General features: G+C 38.2%; 5 protein-coding genes across 6 annotated transcripts in view; 3 read left to right on the forward strand and 2 right to left on the reverse strand.

The window, feature by feature from the left end:
* Positions 1 to 1,850, reverse strand: part of LOC141904939 (rho GTPase-activating protein 26-like) — a 29,843-nt gene extending 27,993 nt beyond the window's left edge. Inside the window, exon 1 of the mRNA XM_074793576.1 lies at positions 1,585 to 1,850. Within this exon, the coding sequence (XP_074649677.1) occupies positions 1,585 to 1,738 (154 nt within the window). The 5' untranslated portion in view covers positions 1,739 to 1,850. The remainder of the gene's footprint in view (positions 1 to 1,584) is intronic.
* A 442-nt stretch (positions 1,851 to 2,292) lies between these two features.
* LOC141904999 (galactose-1-phosphate uridylyltransferase-like) lies at positions 2,293 to 13,164 on the reverse strand. Its single transcript, XM_074793684.1, has 9 exons — positions 13,055 to 13,164; positions 12,411 to 12,580; positions 12,040 to 12,115; positions 11,332 to 11,510; positions 11,008 to 11,187; positions 10,029 to 10,161; positions 3,812 to 3,895; positions 3,142 to 3,296; positions 2,293 to 2,583 (listed from the first exon to the last, which is right to left on the reverse strand). Exons 1-9 carry the CDS (start codon positions 13,074 to 13,076, stop codon positions 2,533 to 2,535), a joined length of 1,050 nt encoding a protein of 349 aa, XP_074649785.1. The 5' UTR covers positions 13,077 to 13,164; the 3' UTR covers positions 2,293 to 2,532.
* Positions 4,310 to 7,218, forward strand: LOC141905000 (uncharacterized). The gene is made up of 5 exons (XM_074793685.1): positions 4,310 to 4,482; positions 4,972 to 4,995; positions 6,128 to 6,261; positions 6,381 to 6,470; positions 7,110 to 7,218. The coding sequence occupies exons 1-5, from the start codon at positions 4,374 to 4,376 to the stop codon at positions 7,113 to 7,115; spliced, it is 363 nt and encodes a 120-aa protein (XP_074649786.1). The 5' UTR covers positions 4,310 to 4,373; the 3' UTR covers positions 7,116 to 7,218.
* Positions 7,600 to 9,594, forward strand: LOC141906045 (uncharacterized). 2 transcript variants are annotated; one of them, XM_074795194.1, is made up of 4 exons: positions 7,600 to 7,681; positions 8,446 to 8,555; positions 9,083 to 9,240; positions 9,335 to 9,594. In XM_074795194.1, the coding sequence occupies exons 2-4, from the start codon at positions 8,459 to 8,461 to the stop codon at positions 9,428 to 9,430; spliced, it is 351 nt and encodes a 116-aa protein (XP_074651295.1). In that variant the 5' UTR covers positions 7,600 to 7,681; positions 8,446 to 8,458; the 3' UTR covers positions 9,431 to 9,594. The 2 variants fall into 2 exon arrangements, with proteins under 2 accessions (XP_074651295.1, XP_074651297.1); XM_074795196.1 differs by lacking the exon at positions 7,600 to 7,681 and adding an exon at positions 7,741 to 7,775.
* Positions 13,165 to 13,198: 34 nt separating the features above from the next.
* Positions 13,199 to 19,866, forward strand: LOC141904993 (uncharacterized). Its single transcript, XM_074793676.1, has 5 exons — positions 13,199 to 13,270; positions 13,504 to 13,847; positions 14,417 to 16,689; positions 16,771 to 16,845; positions 17,379 to 19,866. The coding sequence occupies exons 2-5, from the start codon at positions 13,509 to 13,511 to the stop codon at positions 18,700 to 18,702; spliced, it is 4,011 nt and encodes a 1,336-aa protein (XP_074649777.1). The 5' UTR covers positions 13,199 to 13,270; positions 13,504 to 13,508; the 3' UTR covers positions 18,703 to 19,866.
* Positions 19,867 to 19,871: the final 5 nt, after the last annotated feature.

The raw sequence follows: 19,871 nt of genomic DNA on the forward strand, positions 1-19,871 counted from the left end.
TTCTGAGCGAGCGTACTTGTCTGTAGCCTAATCAATTAAATACAGCATCCCGAAGAAGAAGCCGGCAATTCCGCATTTCTATCTTAAACTCTATCAGAAACAGTTCGCAATCATGAATTTGTGTGTTCAACGGGAATTTACAACAACGCTGCGTAGAGATGTTACTTCTCATAGTTAGTTATAAATCTATCGCGAACATCTGTTCAACTATCATACACAGTTACATCAAGCGTTACATCCAGGCCTACTACCGCCGATGGTCAATCAATGGGTCTATTTTTCTCAAATGTTTTTATCGCTAGGCCTGACAGGCCTACCCTAAATCGAAATTCGGGCCTCAATTTTCGAACTAGGAACTTCCTAGCCGACTAACTAAAAGAAAGAAAATGCATACACCATGGTAAGCCTACACGCATTAACACAACAGCCAAGGAATAACGATTGCTGGTGGAGTGCCCAAATGTACACCGGGTTGCAAGAAGACAATGCCTATCACCTGATGGACCATGCTTACTTCAGTGCAAGTGATAAGCATTTTCTTTTTGGCGCTGTTACACTTTCTTAATCCCCTCCCAAAAAAATTTCGGCATCGGTCTGGGGAATCGAAGCCAATAACCTTGGTCTGAAAACATACTAACATTTCTAAGGTCAAAATTTGGATATTTTGTGGCCCTTAACTGCGCCTAAGCGGGATCTAAATCTCTACAGTGACGCTGTTATGGCCTAAACACTAGGACCCAGTTCCTCCCTCTGAGTTAAGATTTGAGTCAACTCATTTTCATTGGAAATGATCTAATCTTAACCGAGAGTTAACTCTAACCCATAACCCTGGAACTGGATCAGCTGGCGATGTTCTTCAAGATGGTTCAAAACCTAGTAGTAAAATGTCTTAGCAGACTAGGCCTACCTGAGACCAGCGAAAGTCATGCCTCCTGACAGAAGGTCTCTGCCTTACTCTTACATCTACAGACAGTATAAGTAGAGTTTTTGCCCATGTAGTATACAACTATTGAATTCATTGCCAGCCACAGTTGCTGAGGTTCACTCTAATGGCATCCTTCCATTGAAAAAGGGCTGTCAAACTTGACCTCCTAAGCGGACTCTTCTCCAGTTATAGTTACGAACTAGCATCCCTGTGACTGTGATTGACTCAGCTAGCCTATATATTTGGAGTTGCCCCCAGTACTGTCACGAAAATCGAATTGGTAGCGTCCTGTGACCAAGCAGGTCTAGCCCATCCTCCCTTGGCAAGGATTCGAAGCTGATCTGTTTTGCTAGACACAACCACTATGAAACCCTGTCACACTAGACCCGAGTGCGCATCACCCTGCACAGCTTAGATTAGATGATGTCATTATAAGCTTATTAGAAATCCTGCTTTTATTTAGACCGGGGTTTACCATAAAATTCAAAGAAATGAGAAGTCTTGACAGAGGTGACCCTGGCCTGTCTGTGGGGGAGCATGAAATGAATAATGCTCTGAGATAAATTGTTTTGTGAGAGGTTATGAAAGTGCACTAGCGCCAACAGTATGGCAACAAATACCATGATTCCAGTTATTATTGTCACCTGAGAATAACTTACTTTTGGCCGCTGCAAATAGATCTTTACATTCGGTGATCAGCTGTTTGATTGATTTTGACGTCCGTTCCAGTTCTTTCTCGTGATGGTGCAGTTTATCCCGAAAATACGGGCTGTCCACCAGGCAGTCACTGAACTCTAACGGTTGTAAGCCCATATTTTACGTTTACATGCTCATCAGGTTATCCGGGGCGTGAATAATGCCAGCTTTAGTAGATGTCATCCGAAATGAAAATCTATCTTTTCACTTCCTGACTTTTGTAAACATGGCGTCGTCTCGGATAAGATGAGGATTTCTATGAAGACGAAACCGTACTGTCTCTAAAAGGCTATTTAGCCATTTACAATCCCTTTAATCAGTATATACATGCACAAGATTTTTTTTTCTAATGAAAGAGTCATATTTGGTCCATTGAATTGAAATCTTTGACTAAGTTACTGCATAAAATATTTGTTGTTTCGGGCTTTAAGCTTTTTAATTTCTATCTTTCAGCCGCATAGCCTCGGTAAGTGAGGGTGGCAGCACTTGCTGGTATATCGACCAATTATTCGGAGTGTGCGGGCCAACGCCGGACTATTCATCATTTTCCATACCATTTGGGTACGATATGATGGTTCCAAGGAAAACAAAAAAAAAACCCAAAGAAATCACATAAAAAAGAAGTCATTCAAAATAAACAAATTGTTTGATATAAGAATTATATTGGTCCTTTGGTTAGATACAAAGATAAGTGACTTAGATTAGACTGCAATCTGCACTGCAGCCGTTTAGAAAAATAAGATATCATAGATTGTTATACATTATCTTTACATTGTTTGGAATCAACTGTTAACAGAGGTGACATCTTCAAAATACATGAATCATAAATGAATTACAAAATAAAATAAGTTGACATTCAGAATTCAAAACTAAAGAAATCATTAGCAAAGGTGAAACTGTCTTTCATTTTGCTATAGCATCTTATAGTGTACATCAGGTTGATTTCTTAGTTTTTCAGCAGCCTAAAAAACAAAAGAACGAACATTCGGAATAAAATCAGGGCCTTTTTTACAATAACTGTATTTTGATTAAGAGTTTACATCGTCTTATTACGTCACACATAGGGGACAATTCATAAACAAGTAGGGGATAATACTTTTCGCGAAGTGTGAAAATGGTATATTCAGCCATGATTATGTTAAATCCTTAGATAATGGGGGAAATGTGTGATTTTCAGTCTTATGCTGAGTGGGGGTTAGGGGGTAGCGAACGAATCCCCTAAAATTTGTCGTTCAAAGTCAGTGTAAAAAAACTTGGGTCAAGATTTAGCGAAATTTGGATACAATTTTCATGTTTTTTATTTCAAAAATGAAAAGCAAGCCATTCTCAAATTATCTATTCAGGTACCCGGGCACGTGTCCTCTGATAGGAAAGTGGCCCTTTTCACAGTAAAAAGTACCCTCTTTCTTGAAATAGAACTGCTCAACATGGGACTGCCAAACATGATCAGGAAATTCGCAAAAATACACTGCGATAAGTATTCTTTTAATACATTGTAATTTTAAATGATGAATATGTACCTGTTCCGCCGTTAGATCCCTTTGCGATTCGGCTAACATTTCATACCCGACCATGAATTTCTTAACAGTCGCTGAACGCAGCAAGGGAGGATAGTAACTCGCATGTAGTTGCCAGTGGCTGTTGTCTTCGCTCAAATGTTGACCAGTTGGAGCACCTATAATATTCGTTGAATACAAATGGGACTTTAACCATGGATTATAAAACAAAGGGATGAAAGATCAAAGGATCCACTTGTCGATGCAAATTATATCCTAGCTATGCTGAGGTCGGAAACTGAGTGTTTCTGATTATAGCGGAATAGCTGTAAGGAAGGAGACGTGCCATCTGTGCACAGATTTTACGCATAATTAATCGACGGAAAAATCATTTTATTCAATTTTCCTATTATAGTCAACGCTTAAACTGATTACAATGAAGAAACAAACTCAATACAATTAGATATCTAATTAAAAGGAAATTAGAAAATAAGAAAGTTTCTTTTGTTTCTAATTTTCATTCTGTTTAGCGTGTACATTTTGATTTTAAAATTTTAGTTTAATCCAGGACACCAAGACATTGCTAAGATCCATTTCAGCATAAGTGCCTGGTAATTGAGCAGGCTTTCGGGCTATTTGATATTCCACATCACCAACATTTTACCATTCATTGCCTGGTAGTGATCCAACTTACCGTGCCATCCCATTGAATACGGAAATGATACATGAAACAAATTGTCATATTTGATCAGAAGCTTCTTCATAATATCTGCCAATGCTGAAATGTAGGAACATATAGACAGTTGAATAGAATTATGTATATAAGATTACATTGACTGGTTATTTCTAGTACATATGGCTGAAAATATCTGAAACCCATTGTGAAAAGAGAAATAACTGATAAATGTGGTAGTTGTTTTCAATTCATTTCATCTATAAAAGGTATATAAGTAAACAAATTATTTCAGTATATATCACTTCAATATGAAATGGCAGATGTGTAAGGTTATCATTATGGCCAAATGCAATAAGCACACAGAAACAAGACAGAGAACTGAGTTACAGGTGTTTCTGATAGCGATTGTCATAAAGGGAAACAATCTTTCCGTACGTAAAGATAGGTGCCGAACAATAGCTTATCGCGCGATCAAGCCCATATCTGTCCTCCTCGCGGGGTACAGGTGCGAATAACGGCGTGATATTAAGACATACGCATACAGTTTAGTTGACTTGAATTCGCGAATAAAGATCACACAATGATTCGAACGATTACAGTCGGAATACTGCTGCTCTGCATCGCGTCGTACTGCGATGCGGCGAGCAGACACAAAAGATCCATGGGAGATGCGATGAATACCGTTGAACGTACGTATATGAATTTAAGATTTGTTAAAAAATCCATGCATTTCAGGGGCGGGTCCAGGGAAGCGCAAGGAGCAAACGCTCCGATCGCAACTTTCCTACGTCCATCTGAAAATAAGATGGCAATTTTTTTCAGGGCACTTTTTCCACCCACAACTGATAGACTAGCAGTCAGCAGCACAAATTCAGGTTTTATTTTCTTCAATGTTGGTCAAATGCCAAGAAATTGTATGAGAATGCACTGGAATTTCTGAACATTTCAGACTCCTGTTTTGGCTTGATGCTCATCATGCTGCGTGGATACTTGCCCTTTTAACTGTATGCCCTTTCATTTCTCCTGACAAAGTCTGCCCCTGGATCCGCCCCACCATCAAATTCAATTTCATCACGGTTTAGACCTTGTTCCTTTTTGTGTGACGGATTGCAAATATTGTTGCTTAGTGAAATTTTCACTTTTAGTTATTCCTGTAACACATTGTTTTCATATTTCAGAGAGCATTGACAAAGGAGTTGAAGGTACGTAAAATTCAAGCCAAGAGTAAAAGTAAAAAAATACATAAAAACTACATCGAACAAAAAGGCTGAAATAGGCACCATCCATTCAAACTATACATGAATAATGAAGCTTTATTTGTATACCGGCTAATTTCCAACCCACCCTCTCCCACCACTGTCAATTCCAATGCACCGGTATCTTACAAACTCTTATTCAAGATTTAATCACGGTAGTTTTAATTGAATGTATCAGATAATTCTTCACTGAGAACCTAAGTGTCAGTGTACCTGAGTTTTACACGAGGAGGATCACACTTGGATACAACCAGCACTTCTAGGACTCAAGTTAACTCTAATAATAATATTACTAAATATAGCTGCAAAGCAGCCTTAACAGGTTTTCTGTAAAGCTTGTTACCATAAATCCAGTTGATAAAAACAACTCAGAGCGCTTCAAATAAAAGCCTTATTAAAGAGGAAATGTATAAGTTGCCTCCTGAAGATCTCCAGAGATGTTATGGACCGGAGCTCTCCAGGAAGCTGAGTTTATACATCTGTCCACGAGTGAACATAACTCATAATTCAAAGGGAATCAATTATAAACAAATCATTGATGCTTGGAAAACGGAGTACCGGTAATTCATGTGGGTAAAACCAATAGACTGCCCGCACTATTTACTTTTTTCAACAGAACTATTATCATACTGCATGCCTAAATTCATGATTGCAAAAGTAAGGAGACTTGGTATTGATCAATTAAATCGTATCTGCCCCCACTGTAACACCATTGGTAACGAAACTCATTTTCTCCTACACTGTAAACTTCAAGATAACCTAAGAATTAAATATAACAGTCTAAATTTAAACCTAGACACTTTGCTTTCAGCCTTTATTAATTCTAACAAACTAATATTCTTGAATACCGCCAAATTCATATATCATGGTCTTGTAAATATCACGTAAAGAACATTGTATTTATACATTTGGTTAGATATTACATTATATTGTTTCTCTCTTCTCTTTATTGTTTTGTATTGTTCACCCTTTCGGTTTTTTTTTCTATTTCATTCACAATGTACTTTTGATTTACGCTGAATAAATGAATTTGAATTTTACAACTACAACCGTAATAATGACTATGTCTATTACATAGGAATCATGAATACCATTTTTTCGAATATTCAACAAGTGCAAAAGAATGTCGAGCAAAAGGAGGAGGATGAAATTAAAGACTTTGGTATCGACATGAAAACTCTTCCAGATCCGTTTGACCAGAAATTATCACGTGTAGGTTCTGAATATACTAACTATTGAATCAGATACTGAAGGTCGCAGAATCCTAAGAGTTGATAAAAAGATTTCAGTGAATAGTAATTAAGATTAGCTTATTTTTTTCCAAACTGCAGAAAAAGAAGGTTGATGGTATGGACTGCACTGAATATCTGGACCTGAAAATAAGTGGTGGAATAAAATCTACAAACTTCTATACAAAATGTGTAAGTTGTATGAGAATGTGATGAACGCAAAAATTGTTCATACTCAAACATTACTCTCTCTTACTCTGAAGTCCCGGAGATGAGAAAAAATAACATCGTATAAGGATTCAAGGGAAATCTGCATCTTTTGGATAAAACAAAAGAAACAGTATCCATCCTTAGAGAAATTTATAAATACATAAGAACATTGCAAAAATAATATATGATACAGCTGGTCCACGGTCGCAGTTTTCAAAATGTATATATAAAAAACAAAGAATTCTGATGCAATAAATCTTTAATTACAGATATGGGAACTTTCAGCTCTCATAACTTGGTTCACTTTACCGCTTTGGCTAAATGCAGGTCTAGATTCAAATAAATCATGGATCTGCAGATTGACTTATACAGTAGAACCTCATTATAACAAACTCAGACACAACGATCAATCGGATTTCACAAATCGCCCCAAGTAACACAATTTCACTTAATTTATACTGGACATATCGAATTATCAGTTATAACAAACATATTGTCTAGTCCCGTGAAGTTTGCTGTAACGAGGTCCCACTGTATGTAGATCTTTCACTCATTAGATTATCAATGTTCAATGAATTCAATTCAATCACTAATATCACTGATTCTATTCTCTTTTTTCAGCCATAAACATAAGCGGCAACTAATTCTGAGTCAACATATCCGTTGCAAGATGTTTGGTCTGATGCTTGTAGAAGTCAACTAATTCAAACTGAATAAATCTAAATCTAAACCATAAAGATATACTCGACAATTCTTTGAATTCGATTCTTATTCTGTGTCTCGGGAGACGCACTAAGTCAAAGATCGATTGGTGCCCGATGCTTCAAAACGCAAAGACGAATAGTCGAGAAATGTACATACGAGAAACATTGTCGTATACAGATGAACACATGTGACTCGAAATCGGAGAACAAAAAAAAAATACATATCCTATTTTTTGTATGTAGACTATAAAAAACATAATTTTGCGATACAAAAGAATGACCGCACGGTTAAACTAAAACAATCAAGCGAAATAGCGCTTTGAATGAATTTCAACATGATTATAATGCAGACAGAATTGCCATTGATATTCAAATACCGGGGTACTTCAAAATACACACGCATATCATACTGACGACAGATGACACCCATTAACAATATCCCTTCAAAATCACAGAGATAGAGCTAGAGAGAGAGAAGGGGAGAGAGAGGTAAGCAGAATGTACACATAAAACCATGTCGAAACCCATTACGATGGACTTCGTTAAATGTGTATGAAAGACAAATATCTGGAATACAATGAAGGTATAACCAGTTTTCAGTTATAGTGATCAAACTTCTTGTCCCTTTTCACCTTACTAACTATCGATGACGAGTATTGATTTCCGCTGTGATTCACCCTTTTACCATAGCTTTTTCTTGAGTGCATCTTACCAATTTTATGTCTAACTGATGTTTTACCATTTTTTTAATTCATGCATCCTATTAAGCCAAAGAGCATATTCTACATGGAATTATGGCAATAAATGATTATTATCATTATAATTATTGATGTTCACCAGCCTGAATTTCACTGTCAGTACTCTCACTTATGCCTAGAATTGCGCATTATGTATTTTAATGAAAATTTTTCTAATCGTTTCGGAAATTCTTCAAGCGGTCTTTCCTATGAGTACAGTATAGAGAAAGGGTTTTAGAAATCTTCACAGATTTTTTTCAATTGCGATGTATCCATTTATGTAATGAACCATAATACAACCGAACAAGTATCCGAGAAAAAAAATATGGTCAGAGAGTTTCAAAGCTGATTTGGAGCAAAAATTATACCGCTCATACAGATCTCTGTCCACAGTTGAACAGGCACAGATTCATATGCTGATTCAAATATTTTTTGGCATACGTACATAAACATCATCATAAAAATGTGAACAATCTGTTACACAAGAAGCATACCGGGTATGTACATATTTTGCAGTAAAAGCCAGACAATGAAAACAATAACAGCTTTGATTTACACCGCACTGGTCGCCGTAGCCATAGCCAACCCGGTGAATACAGGGCAACAAGATAACGGCCTGATTTCAGGTAAATTTTACTCTCTTAGTTTGCTATGATTTCTAGAATGATGACTTAGTTAAAATGTGGTTATACTTTGGTACTCATACCCTAACCTATACCGGGTGGCCACATTTCCCCTATTAATACAAGTCGCCTGAGTTTTCCCTGTAATTTTTCCATGTGATTACGCAAAATTCCCTGAGTGAATCAGAGAAATTTCTAGGTTTAAAATGTTACAATTTATTAATCTTTCATCGAATCATGTATTGATAAAGAAACACGCAGTCAAGAATATTTTCTGAATTCCCTGAGTTCTCCCTATTTTCTGAATTTTTTTGATTCCCTGAGTTTCCAGGCTTATCAGGTCAGTGGCCATCCAGCTATATCTCAAACCATAAATCAGCCATCTCTCTCAATGACTTGGGTGCAGGAGCAATGATGCTAAGTACCTTCCTTGTCCATGGACACAACGGCCAGGCTTAAAGCACTCATCCGCACTGCTAGGTTTTTTTGGTAACTACGTATGTATACATGTACTGAGAAATGTGTTTTAGGAAGTGATGATGGGCTTATTGAAAAAATAGGTCAGAACATTCAAAACCTGATCAAACAATTCACCGGAGAATTGAAGGAGGATAACGCATTGGTCAAAGAATTGACAGGAAAAACAATTGAGGATCTACCGGCCAATTACGACAAAACATTCAACACGGTAATTGATTATGATGCCCACCCTGAAAAGAATTCAACGAACTGACACCGCAATACCCAATTTTGCAACGTAACATAGTATTTTATATTTTCAGACGAAAAAGATCGATGGCAAAAATGTGAGAATGGTAGTTCACATAATTAAAAAAAATTCCAATATTGTAGTTGGAAAGATGATTACCGATAATTGAACAATGATCTTCGATGGCTGAAAGACATTCATATGTAAATATACATGTACATTGGAGATTAGACAAATAGACATGTAACTTAATATTGTAAGTTGTGATACCCACACATGAGTCAATATACCAAGATATGAAATACATATGGAAATAAAACGCATTATTTTGCTGCTACAAATGAACAGCACTTGTGATTTTTAAATCAGAAGATCAACACACTTGGAATTCTGTAATTCATTTCCTGCTCTAAAAATGAAAATTCTGAAAACTACAACAGGATCACTAATGCAAAAGGAGTAAGTCGCGAAAAAACTTCAGAGGCTGTCCGGTCACAAGGTTAAAAGAACAATTCAATAGAGTGTAAGGAAACCAAGATTTGAACGATGTGGAGCAAGATAAACAATTAATGAAAATACAATACTAAAAACAGACTGATTTTAACCATGAGAATTTTTTTGGCAGTCACAACCACACTTTTCCATGATCTTGGCTGAAATTACCATATCGCCCGAAACCCTCATCTGCCGTAGGATGAAAGATATAATAATAAAAGGTTAAACATTTTCTCTAGGTCTATGATCAACTCCTCATCCCATTGCCTTACCTTCAATTTCATCGACATCCAAATCTTGAAGCCTTAAAATGTGTCGCTTCGGCAGTAACATAGTTTCATATGGCCAAACTGCCCAATACGGTACAACACACAACCATTTACCATTTTCTACAACTATTCGTTCCTTTAAGATGATTAACAATGAACAATTTAACACTACGAATTAAGAAAGACCAGCATACAAATACTAAATGTGACTGAAGATGACTTATGGCCCTACATGAGGTGACAATATGTCCTGAGCTATGTACGTGTGTGAACTTGTTTATCAGTGAAGGTAATACAAATACACCGTACATGCTATCAAAAATACATAAATTGGATTGATGCTATGCACAACTAAGCTCATGTGTGCTACTACATAATCCTTGTTCATATATCTATTTGTCTTATCTATGTATCTAAGCGATTGTCTCTTAGTTCCTGTCCCTAACCTTCCTTAGTACATAGCACCAATATTTTCATATTACTTTGCATCATTATTGTTTTTTTTTGTTTCTCTGATGATAAACTCCAAAACTGTTAGATTAACATAAATTATTAAGTCATCAACTGTGGGTTTGGCTTTTAACTCTAAATACTGAGATTTATATCAGTCTACCAGTCAGCTTAGCTTATATGTACTAGCACTATTTTTGGTACTAGGCGTATTCGCCAATAGGCACATAGTTTTATTCAAGGGTACAGGAGGCATTCTCCTGAAAACTTTTGAAAATTACATGCATGAGCGGGGCAATTTCATGAATTCTGAATCACCGGACCCAGAAAATTATGATCCATATTCCTGCAATTTGGCTGCAAATCAAGTAACTTTTTAAGCAAATTGTGAATGAGAACTACCAGGTCACAAAATGTTGGACCAATTAATGAGTGAATTCTTTCAAATCAATGCTAAAATTCTCTCTTAAGGTGGATATCAGGGTGGAACTTCATTCATAAGCAGCGAAATACTGGCCTGATAAAAACTAACCTTTTTCCTTTGTTCTTTGTTCATGTAATCTACTAACATCGGTCGACCGTACTTCTTGTAATAGGATTTTTGAGTTCGGTCCTTGACGGCGGGAATGTTTGGCAAATAAGAGCTTGCCCAAACCTGGCAATGAGGATGTGGATTTGAGCAACCCATAACCGCTCCTTTATTCTCAAATACCTGCAAAAATTAATTCAATTACTAATTTCACAATTTTGCTTTTTTCATTTAAGGAAAATGAATCAAAAATACTTTTGTCACATTTGTTTCATTTCTTCATTTATTCAGTTTATCCAGAGTTAAGCACGTACGAGAATAACAAACCTGAACCCAACTAAATTTTGATCCAAGTTCTATCATCTTTTCGATCCACATATGGATTACGGCTTTTATTTCATCTAAAGACATCAACGGCAAAGTGAGATCGGAGTGTGGATGAAAACACATTACTTCACAGGTTCCACATGCAGCAGACGTCTGAAATAACGGATCATCACTTACTTCTACAAAATACATTGAAATAAACCATTTTGAATTAAACTCATGAATCAGTTTACAGGGGCATGTCCAAGATTTTAACCAGGGGGTTCAGTCTACCCGTGCTGAAGCTCCTGGAGGGTGTTTGGTGGCCAAGAACATTGAAAATTTAAGTGGTAAAGATGCATTTCCCAGCCAATTAAAGAGATACTCAAGTAAAGATCCTCCTGCATCGGGGCCTGGTATTTTACTTCTGTTTCATTCTGTTGGGTGAACTTAATTTGAACCCTAAAGAATCTTTGGTCGGTGCGAGCAGCAGTGGTCCAGTCCTTCCTTGGACATGGGCCTGATTTAATCTTATTTTCATCTAACGATATATACTTTTGGTGAAAAGAATTTAGCGGACAATTTTTATCATCCCTAAAACTGCTGAAAGCGCTGCTCATTTGCATGTTCAGGATCTATTTTTTATCATAGAGAATCTTTGAACGAGAGACTTAAAGCAAAGTATTCCTGGCCTCATGACTACTGGTGAAACACTATTCCTGGCCTTACCTGCAACTGGACAATCTGGAAGAAGAGCTGGATAATCATTTGTGAAAGTGTATGTGCTTTCATAATCAGGATTCACCTGAAATGATGATACAGAATTCATTTAGGCCTAACAGTTCTGATTACTAATCTCTATATCAACTTTGCTTGAGAAGACATCGGGTGGCCTAGCTGAGCTAGGTCACCCGATATTCTCAAGTTGATAGCCTAGTCTTAAAACTGATTGATTTTGATAGTTAACCTTTCAAACTGGAAGCAGTTCTATAGTTGTCCCTTAAGTTCGACTCATTAGTTCATAATTAGTTCAATGTCAATATGTTTTAACTCTAGATTTAAGTCAAAAAACGAAACTTTAAAAACGAAACCCACTTTACCTGTCCATTTGGTCGTCTCGCTCGAGGACACAAAGGATTGTTCGGATCGCAACGCGGTATGGTCACCTCGACAACTTTTTCTACTTGTCCGCTCCAAGGTCTTTTCATGCGATGTGGTGAAACGAGAACCCATTCCTCAATCAATGGATTGAAACGACGGTGCTGGTGTTCTGAAAACATAAGTAACAGCAACTTTTAGGATGTTCACAGAGAACATCAATTCATGCTGGTTAGTTAGTCGGGGCCGATCTCGTGAAGAATGCCAAGTGTGTATATAGATATGCGAATCTATTTGGTTGGAAATTTCTATCAAATATCAACCTTTTTTCGGCCAATGACATGTCAGACGCATTCTAAATCAGCAAAAAATAGTTTTTAGCTAATTTGGTTTTGTCACCATCCCACCCCAGTCCCAGGCAAAGCTGGACGTATTACGTTATACGTGAGTCTGTGTGGAGAATAAAATCCGAATATCGTATAGTGTAAGCAATTTTGAGTGTACCATGTGTACTGTGTATTTTGTGAAGAAAAATTGAACTTCTTTCAATCTTTGGTGTGCTATAACTTCAATAAGCAAAAGTGCAATGAGATCATTGACAATCCATAGAGAAGCATCGAAAATATTAATCAAAGAATTGATCTACCTTTCGGATCAAAATCAGACATTTTTTAACTCGTGACAATAAACAGTTAAGTAATTAGGGTAAAAGCTCCGATTTGACAGCTAGGGTTTCCCGAAGTCGGTGACTCAAGGATTCCATCGAATGACGTCATTCAGTGCGGAATCTCCCTCTCCCATGACGTCATATCCGCTTTTCAATTCAATCAAGTGGCTGTAATAAAAATCTAGATTTTACAAGGTAAATAGAACGACTTCATATGTTTTATCGTACCTCGTATTTCATTTTCATCAGTCGAAAAAAATCAGAATGATTTCAATATTTCAAGCTTCAGGCTAACCATGGCCATAATACCAATGGGGCAATAATAATCCAGTTTGACTAATAAAATTGATGCATTGTGCCACTGCACTGACTTTTCATATTGGCATAGCTTACTTAAAGTTTTGTAATGCAGAATCATGTTTTTTCAGATGTCATGAAGCCAGCAGAGTCGGCAAAAATGAGGAGAGGACAAAATGGAAAACCTCCCGATAACAATTCAAATCAGCCACCACGGCGTCGACGTCCTGGTCACAAAAGAGTTGGTCGTAAGAAATCTAAAAACCTCGGAAACAACAATGCCAACGATGATCAGAAAGGCCCAAGTACCTCAATGGAAACAGCGACGATGCCAGCAGCAGATGAGAGCATCGCGAAAACTATGCCTACCACTAATCAAATCTTTACTGATCCCGATACTGGAGTACATATGTATAAGGATATGTCCGGCACAATTTTTGAATGGGACGAAACAAAACGTGCCTGGTTTCCGAAGGTATGTTTTGTCAAATATCTACCTGCGAGCTCGCACACCCCGTCAGAATTCTTCATTAGCCTTAGTTACCTAATTGTTGGTGGTAAGCTTTTTATAATCGGATGGGCTTATACCAAACTTGTGGTTTGTGAAAATATCCGATCGTGAAACTAAACCACAGTCAGGTTACTGACTACATTAGCCTATACAAAGATCTTAATCAGCTAGAGGTTTTAGTTAAATTAAAAAAATTCATTATCAGACTACTACTCACTTTGACCAACAATGGCTCTTGGTCTCCAAATACTAAACCAGGCCTAGGCCAGGATTTGTACTTGCTCAGGTTTTGGTGGGGGGCAATAAAACGTGGTAACCAAGTATGATTTATGATTATACACTAATACACTACAGTGAACTCCACCTTAATATCGCACTGAATTGACTAGATTTCAACGAGTTGAAAATTTGGGATATAGAAATTTTTTCGAAACAATTTTAGTAAAATTCACCAACTTGAGTGGAAGCAGGTTAGACACTATATTCTTCAGTGATTAAACAAACTTTATGATGATTTGACGCTGTCTCTTCAGATCGACGAAGAATTTTTAGCCGATTATTACGACAAAAATTACGAATATGTGCCGAAGCCTGCGTCGAACCCGCAGCCCGAGCCACCCGGTGTTACGCCCGATAGCGAAGAAGAAAAAGAAGATGAGCAAAAAGATGATGCCGAAACTAAAGATGAAGAAGGAGAGGAGAAATTGGTGACTGAGGAAGAGTTGGAAGAAGGTGAAATTCCATTGCTAGAGAAACTCGACGAAAATTCCAAATTATATCAATGGTATCCGGAGAGAAAGCCGTTTCAGCTCGCTCCGTGGTTACACGACGACGAAGTCACGAACAAACCGTCGAAACCGACGAGGAAGCTAGTGCAGCAGTCGTCGTATCAATTCTACAGTCTGTTCCATCGTTTATACTTCAAAAAACAATCGAAACTGACTACGATCGAAGGCACGAATCCGGAAGGCTTGCCACCGGAGCTGTTGAAATCGCTGGAAGATAAACTGAAGAACGTCACCGAGGAAGATGCGGCGATCGAAATTAAAGAAGTGCAGCCGCTAGTTGTTCCTCCGCTGCCCGGTCTCGCCTCGGCGACGCCTACGGCTCATCCCGCGAAACCAATCGCGAATCCGAACCCGAGTCTATCGTCGGAGGACGTCGGCATTATCTGTAAGAATTTCGTCCCGAACGTGTTGGACGAATCGATGCTGGCTCCGGTGCGACACAAATCGAGCCTGCTGCCGGCGACGTCGGGGTCGTCGGGCGATCAAACGATTAGTCGCGACGAACAACTCGATCCGTACAGTTTATTTTACAAAGCGTTCATCGAAGACGCCGAGGAGATCGCTTTGGATTCGGTGTCGACGAAAGCTCTTCCGAACGGACAAACGATCGAACAGTATACGTGGGACGATTACTGTAAATTCTTTCAGTTCTATTATAATCAGCTTCCGTCTGATTCCGAACAGGAGTATTTCTTCGCGAACGGACATTTGTCATTGGAGAGCGAGTACGTGCGCTTTTTCTACAGTCACTACTACGAGGAAGACGACATTCTCGAAGCGCATTCTCAATTCAGCGAGACGGCCGCCGAAAAATGGAAGAAGCGAAAGCGAGAAATTGACGTCGCCAACGCGAAAAAGGAATTCTTGAAAAATGAAGCAAAGAAAAGCGAATCGCGGATAACGGCAAAAACGTCGGTTCTAGCGGAAGAAGCGATCAAGACGAAGCTTCTGGATACGCTTAAATCGAAACCCGAATCCGACAAACATTTAGGAGAAAATCATGAAGATCTGAATTGTATAAATAAAGATAAAGTTCTAAGTGGCAATAATGTTGATTCCAAAAATGGAAGCATCAATTCAATTGGTGTTGGTGTAAACTTGAAGGACACAAAAAGTACGTGCAAAGAAAAAGATGTGGAAAAATGTAACGATAGTACTATTGTATGTGTTAATAATTCACAGGGGGAAACTGTGAATGACGCGATAAGTAAAAAACGTGAAAAAGACGCTGAAAACTCTAATACATGTAGTAGTATCGTGACAGTATTAAAAACCACATCAGAGACAGTGTCCCATCAAAGTTTTAAATCGGTAGGATCTTCCCCACCTGCCGTTTCAGTTCAAAAAGACGAAAATGATATGGAAATTAGAATGGATCTATTACCAAGCTGTAATGATGTCAGTGATGAAAATGAAAAGTCTGTAATAAGTTGTGATAAAGAAGTGATAGAAATTCTGCCTAAATCTGATAATAGAATTGACACTGAAAAAGGTTTGAACCGGGGAAGTGTAGAGAAAGTGATAGGAAACGTGGATGGAAATTCAGATGGCATTGTACCTGACATTGTGACTTCAGAACTAGCAGAAGAGATACATGAAACTGCAACATCAGATGATGTTCTGAATAAAACCAAAAGCGTTCTAATAGAAATAGATAATAAAGATGAAACGAGTGATGTTAATGAATCAGCTCGAAATGAAGAGGTGAAGATGGGGGAAAAAGATGAAAGCGCTGCAGATTCAGTGCCTGCACCAGTTGATGGGGCTGGAACAGAAGATGCAATTGATTGTATTCGAACCGATGAGATCGGCTCGTCAGACCCTTTTAAACTTCCCGATTGGTTCGTGATGGATTCGCTTCCCGACGGTAAGGATCCAGATACAATGATTCGAGAATCGGTTGAAGCCATTGCCGAGAAACGTGTCAAAGACCAGTTATCCTGGTTGTTCGAACAGGGCATGTCATCAACCAGTGGTGGAGCTAACCTGGCTGCATTGTGTGAAAATGATATTGAGCAGTAAGTTCATTCTTTCGAGTGTTCTTTGCATTTCTAATTTTGGGACGTTTCACCGTTTACACTGAAAAAAATTCTCTTCAGATTGGCAGTGAGAGAATTGAAGAAAGAAGCAAAACGCCGACAAAAGAATTCCATCGCTCTAGGAGTGGCGGCGTGGTAAGTTTATTTTACCCTATCACTTGTCGTTAAAGCTGCACTTGGACTAGGTATTTCACCCCGACACAACTGTCTTGATGAGTTGGGATTGAATTTTGACCAGAGTTCATCAATTCTTTGGTGCAATGAAAGGATCAACTAATTATAAACACAAACATTTTACTAACAACAGTAAAACCTCTTGATGGTGAACGCCTGTGTGACTAAGCAAAAAGTGTGGTCGAGGGTGTTCCGAGAGCTGTTCACTAAGGGAGGTTTAACTACATGTAATTTGTAGTCAAATTCAACCAAGAACTGTTCAATCAGACCGCATTATGGGAACAAGAAAATCTTTTCTTTTGCGTTGATCTCTTTGCATTATTTTCATTCAAGAATTGGGTGGTATTTAACTGAATATTGGATTTTATGTCCGTCCTTTCTGTAAACTGGGATTTGATGTCCCTTCTGTACACTGGGGCGTGGCCTTACCTGCCAAAAATTGCATTCCATACGGCAGACTCTCGACGTATAAAGCTAATACATCGTTTTTACAGGTCAAGACCAGCTATTCATCCGAATAAACGATTTCTCAACAACCTCTTAGTCAGCACTCTACGCGATCCAATCAGACGTCGGCGAGGACGCTCAGATTATCGAAATTTTGGCGATCGTAACGCGCGACGGCAAAATGACGGAGATTCAGGTGTCGGAAAAGTATTCGGAATGGAACCGAAAGAATGTAGTTCGAGTTCGAAACCGAAAAATCCGGATAAATTCACATGGTCGAGCACCGATTCTGATGAAGGCGGTGATAGAAACGATGTAAAAACGTGCTCGAAAAATCAACACGACAGATTGAAATACGATAAACGAAGAGAAGGGAATTCTCGATACAGTCCCGATAGACATTGCTCTCATAGTCGTACGTATAATTCAGCCGATAGGTCTCCGCGACGTTGGGAACGAGGCCGGTTCGACCGACCTGTTCGTTTTCACAGGGCGAGATACACCGAGCAGAAATTTTGGGCCGATGCCCGCGATTACTCGAATAAAGACTGGGAGGGGAATACCGTGAAAAAAGCGAGCAAACGTCGTCGACGTTCGAAGAGCGATCATCACCGCGAGAAAAAGAGAAAGAAGAAGCACCGTAAGAAAAAGAGTAAGAAAAAAAGTAGTAAAAAGGATGATATTGTGTTGATCAGTTCATCGGATGAGGACGGGGGGAAAAAACGCCGAAAACGCGTATCATCCAAAGATAGACGAAAAGAGAAATTGAAGAAACGAAAACATTCGCACGATGAAACAGAAGAGACTGAGGACTCATCAGAAGATTCTGAAACCGATGAAGAGGTTGATGATAGTGATGAAGAGGTTGATGATAGCGATGATGAATCGGTTGATGATAGCGAGGATGATGAAGAGGTTGATGACGATGATGATGTTGCCGAAACAGATAAAGATGACAAATCCGTCTGTGATGATGATGGCGACGATGATGATGATAGCGATGAAGAAGGTGAGTTAGTGGATGATTCTGATGATGAGAATGAAGAAAGTGATGATGATAGCAATAATGACGACGAAACTGAGGAAGGTGAAAATGATGATAGTGAAAATGAAAGTAAAGGCGATAGTGATATTTCGAGTGATAATTCCGATAGCGACAGTGACGAAAGTTCACGGAGTTCAGTTCATAATAAACGAAAACATAAACATAAACACTCATCCAGTAGCGAGAATAAAAGACATATAAAGGACAAAAAGCGCAAGCGTGAACGCAGTGAATCGCGTCATCGTAATCATAAACACAAACGAAAAAAGTCATCCGTAAGCCGAGATCATAGAAAATCGAAAAGACATAAATCGCATCATAAATAATTCAACTATATATTGAATTCATCCGTCAAAGAAACAATTGAATTGATATGCATTGTATGTAATGTTTCAATATCTTTTGTAGAGGCTAAAAAGATTGATACCTTGTTTCTTATCATTTCTGATGAACTTTAAAGATTCGAAGTCTACACTGCAATTGGGATACCGGTATGCAAGTGATATTGTCACTTACTCGAAATTTTCTCCTGTAAAACTCCTTATATTCAGGAATGACTGATCTGCATGGACCCTTATCATGATCGAGCTAAAAATAACAGACCTGGCAGTTATAGAAATGAACTAATTACATATTTTAGCCGACCGGTCGATTATGAGAAGCAAGGTATCAATTCTTTAGCCTGGAATTGGATGAAATTTGGTGCTGTAGTAGAAGTCTTTGTTGCTACATACTGTAAAATCTTCATTCCACTTCATATGACTGCAATGTCTTCTGATGATTGGAAATAAATTGCTTGTGCTATTTACCATCGAATTTTTTCCTGGTTTCCAAACTGCAACTTAGATCCAGGTCGGGGCAATTCTTTTTGAAAGTGTGCCATGTAATGTCTGGCATTTGCTATTTCTTTTTTCAATTACAAATGTATCAGTTGAAGTCCTGAACACAGGCAATGCCTGGCTAACAAAACTGGAAGAATGTTGAGGTACATAATATCAAATGTTTGAGGATGCTACTCTTCTTGTTGATTTGTTGATTGTATATTATTTGGTTTACTTATTGATCAAAAACTAAGGAAAGCATATTTTTGGTCGGAGAATTGAAGCCCTGTTAATGATAGTAATTTAACTTGTTACCCAGTCCCACCTATGAATGGTTTTAAATACCGAAGTCAAGTCTTGAGGACCCTCAACTGAGTTAAAAATAAGCTGACGGCAAGATAAGTTTTGTGATAACAGAGTATAGTAAACCTCGTCTAACTCGTCGATGGCCAGCTTGGACTTTTTGGTTACCCTAACCTACATTACTAAATTTCCTGAGTTCTTATCTCTTTTGCCGCTTGCAGTTTGACAGAGTTAGACAAGGGTTTACTGTACCAGCATTTGTGTGTATATTCCCCCTAGGAAATGTTTACAGACATCTAAAGAATATTTGTTTTCTAATTGGGATTAGACACATTTCTATATTTGTTTCTACTACTTAAGTGCATTTTGAT

The sequence above is a fragment of the Tubulanus polymorphus genome, chromosome 5 (genome assembly GCF_964204645.1).
Source record: "Tubulanus polymorphus chromosome 5, tnTubPoly1.2, whole genome shotgun sequence".
In the NCBI taxonomy this organism is placed as follows: Eukaryota; Metazoa; Nemertea; class Palaeonemertea; order Tubulaniformes; family Tubulanidae; genus Tubulanus; species Tubulanus polymorphus.

Excerpts from the sequence above, each read along its gene's own strand:
- LOC141905000 (XM_074793685.1), top strand. The coding sequence starts at position 4,374 with ATGATTCGAACGATTACAGTCGGAATACTGCTGCTCTGCATCGCGTCG. Across the intron at positions 4,483-4,971 it reads TGCGATGAATACCGTTGAAC|AGAGCATTGACAAAGGAGTT; the intron begins GTACGTATATGA and ends TTCATATTTCAG. Across the intron at positions 6,262-6,380 it reads TTGACCAGAAATTATCACGT|AAAAAGAAGGTTGATGGTAT; the intron begins GTAGGTTCTGAA and ends TCCAAACTGCAG.
- LOC141906045 (XM_074795194.1), top strand. The coding sequence starts at position 8,459 with ATGAAAACAATAACAGCTTTGATTTACACCGCACTGGTCGCCGTAGCC. Across the intron at positions 8,556-9,082 it reads AGATAACGGCCTGATTTCAG|GAAGTGATGATGGGCTTATT; the intron begins GTAAATTTTACT and ends AATGTGTTTTAG. Across the intron at positions 9,241-9,334 it reads ACGACAAAACATTCAACACG|ACGAAAAAGATCGATGGCAA; the intron begins GTAATTGATTAT and ends TTATATTTTCAG.
- LOC141904999 (XM_074793684.1), bottom strand. The coding sequence starts at position 13,076 with ATGTCTGATTTTGATCCGAAAG. Across the intron at positions 12,581-13,054 it reads GTCTGATTTTGATCCGAAAG|AACACCAGCACCGTCGTTTC; the intron begins GTAGATCAATTC and ends TTATGTTTTCAG. Across the intron at positions 12,116-12,410 it reads CGAGACGACCAAATGGACAG|GTGAATCCTGATTATGAAAG; the intron begins GTAAAGTGGGTT and ends TCATCATTTCAG.
- LOC141904993 (XM_074793676.1), top strand. The coding sequence starts at position 13,509 with ATGAAGCCAGCAGAGTCGGCAAAAATGAGGAGAGGACAAAATGGAAAA. Across the intron at positions 13,848-14,416 it reads AACGTGCCTGGTTTCCGAAG|ATCGACGAAGAATTTTTAGC; the intron begins GTATGTTTTGTC and ends CTGTCTCTTCAG. Across the intron at positions 16,690-16,770 it reads TGTGAAAATGATATTGAGCA|ATTGGCAGTGAGAGAATTGA; the intron begins GTAAGTTCATTC and ends AATTCTCTTCAG.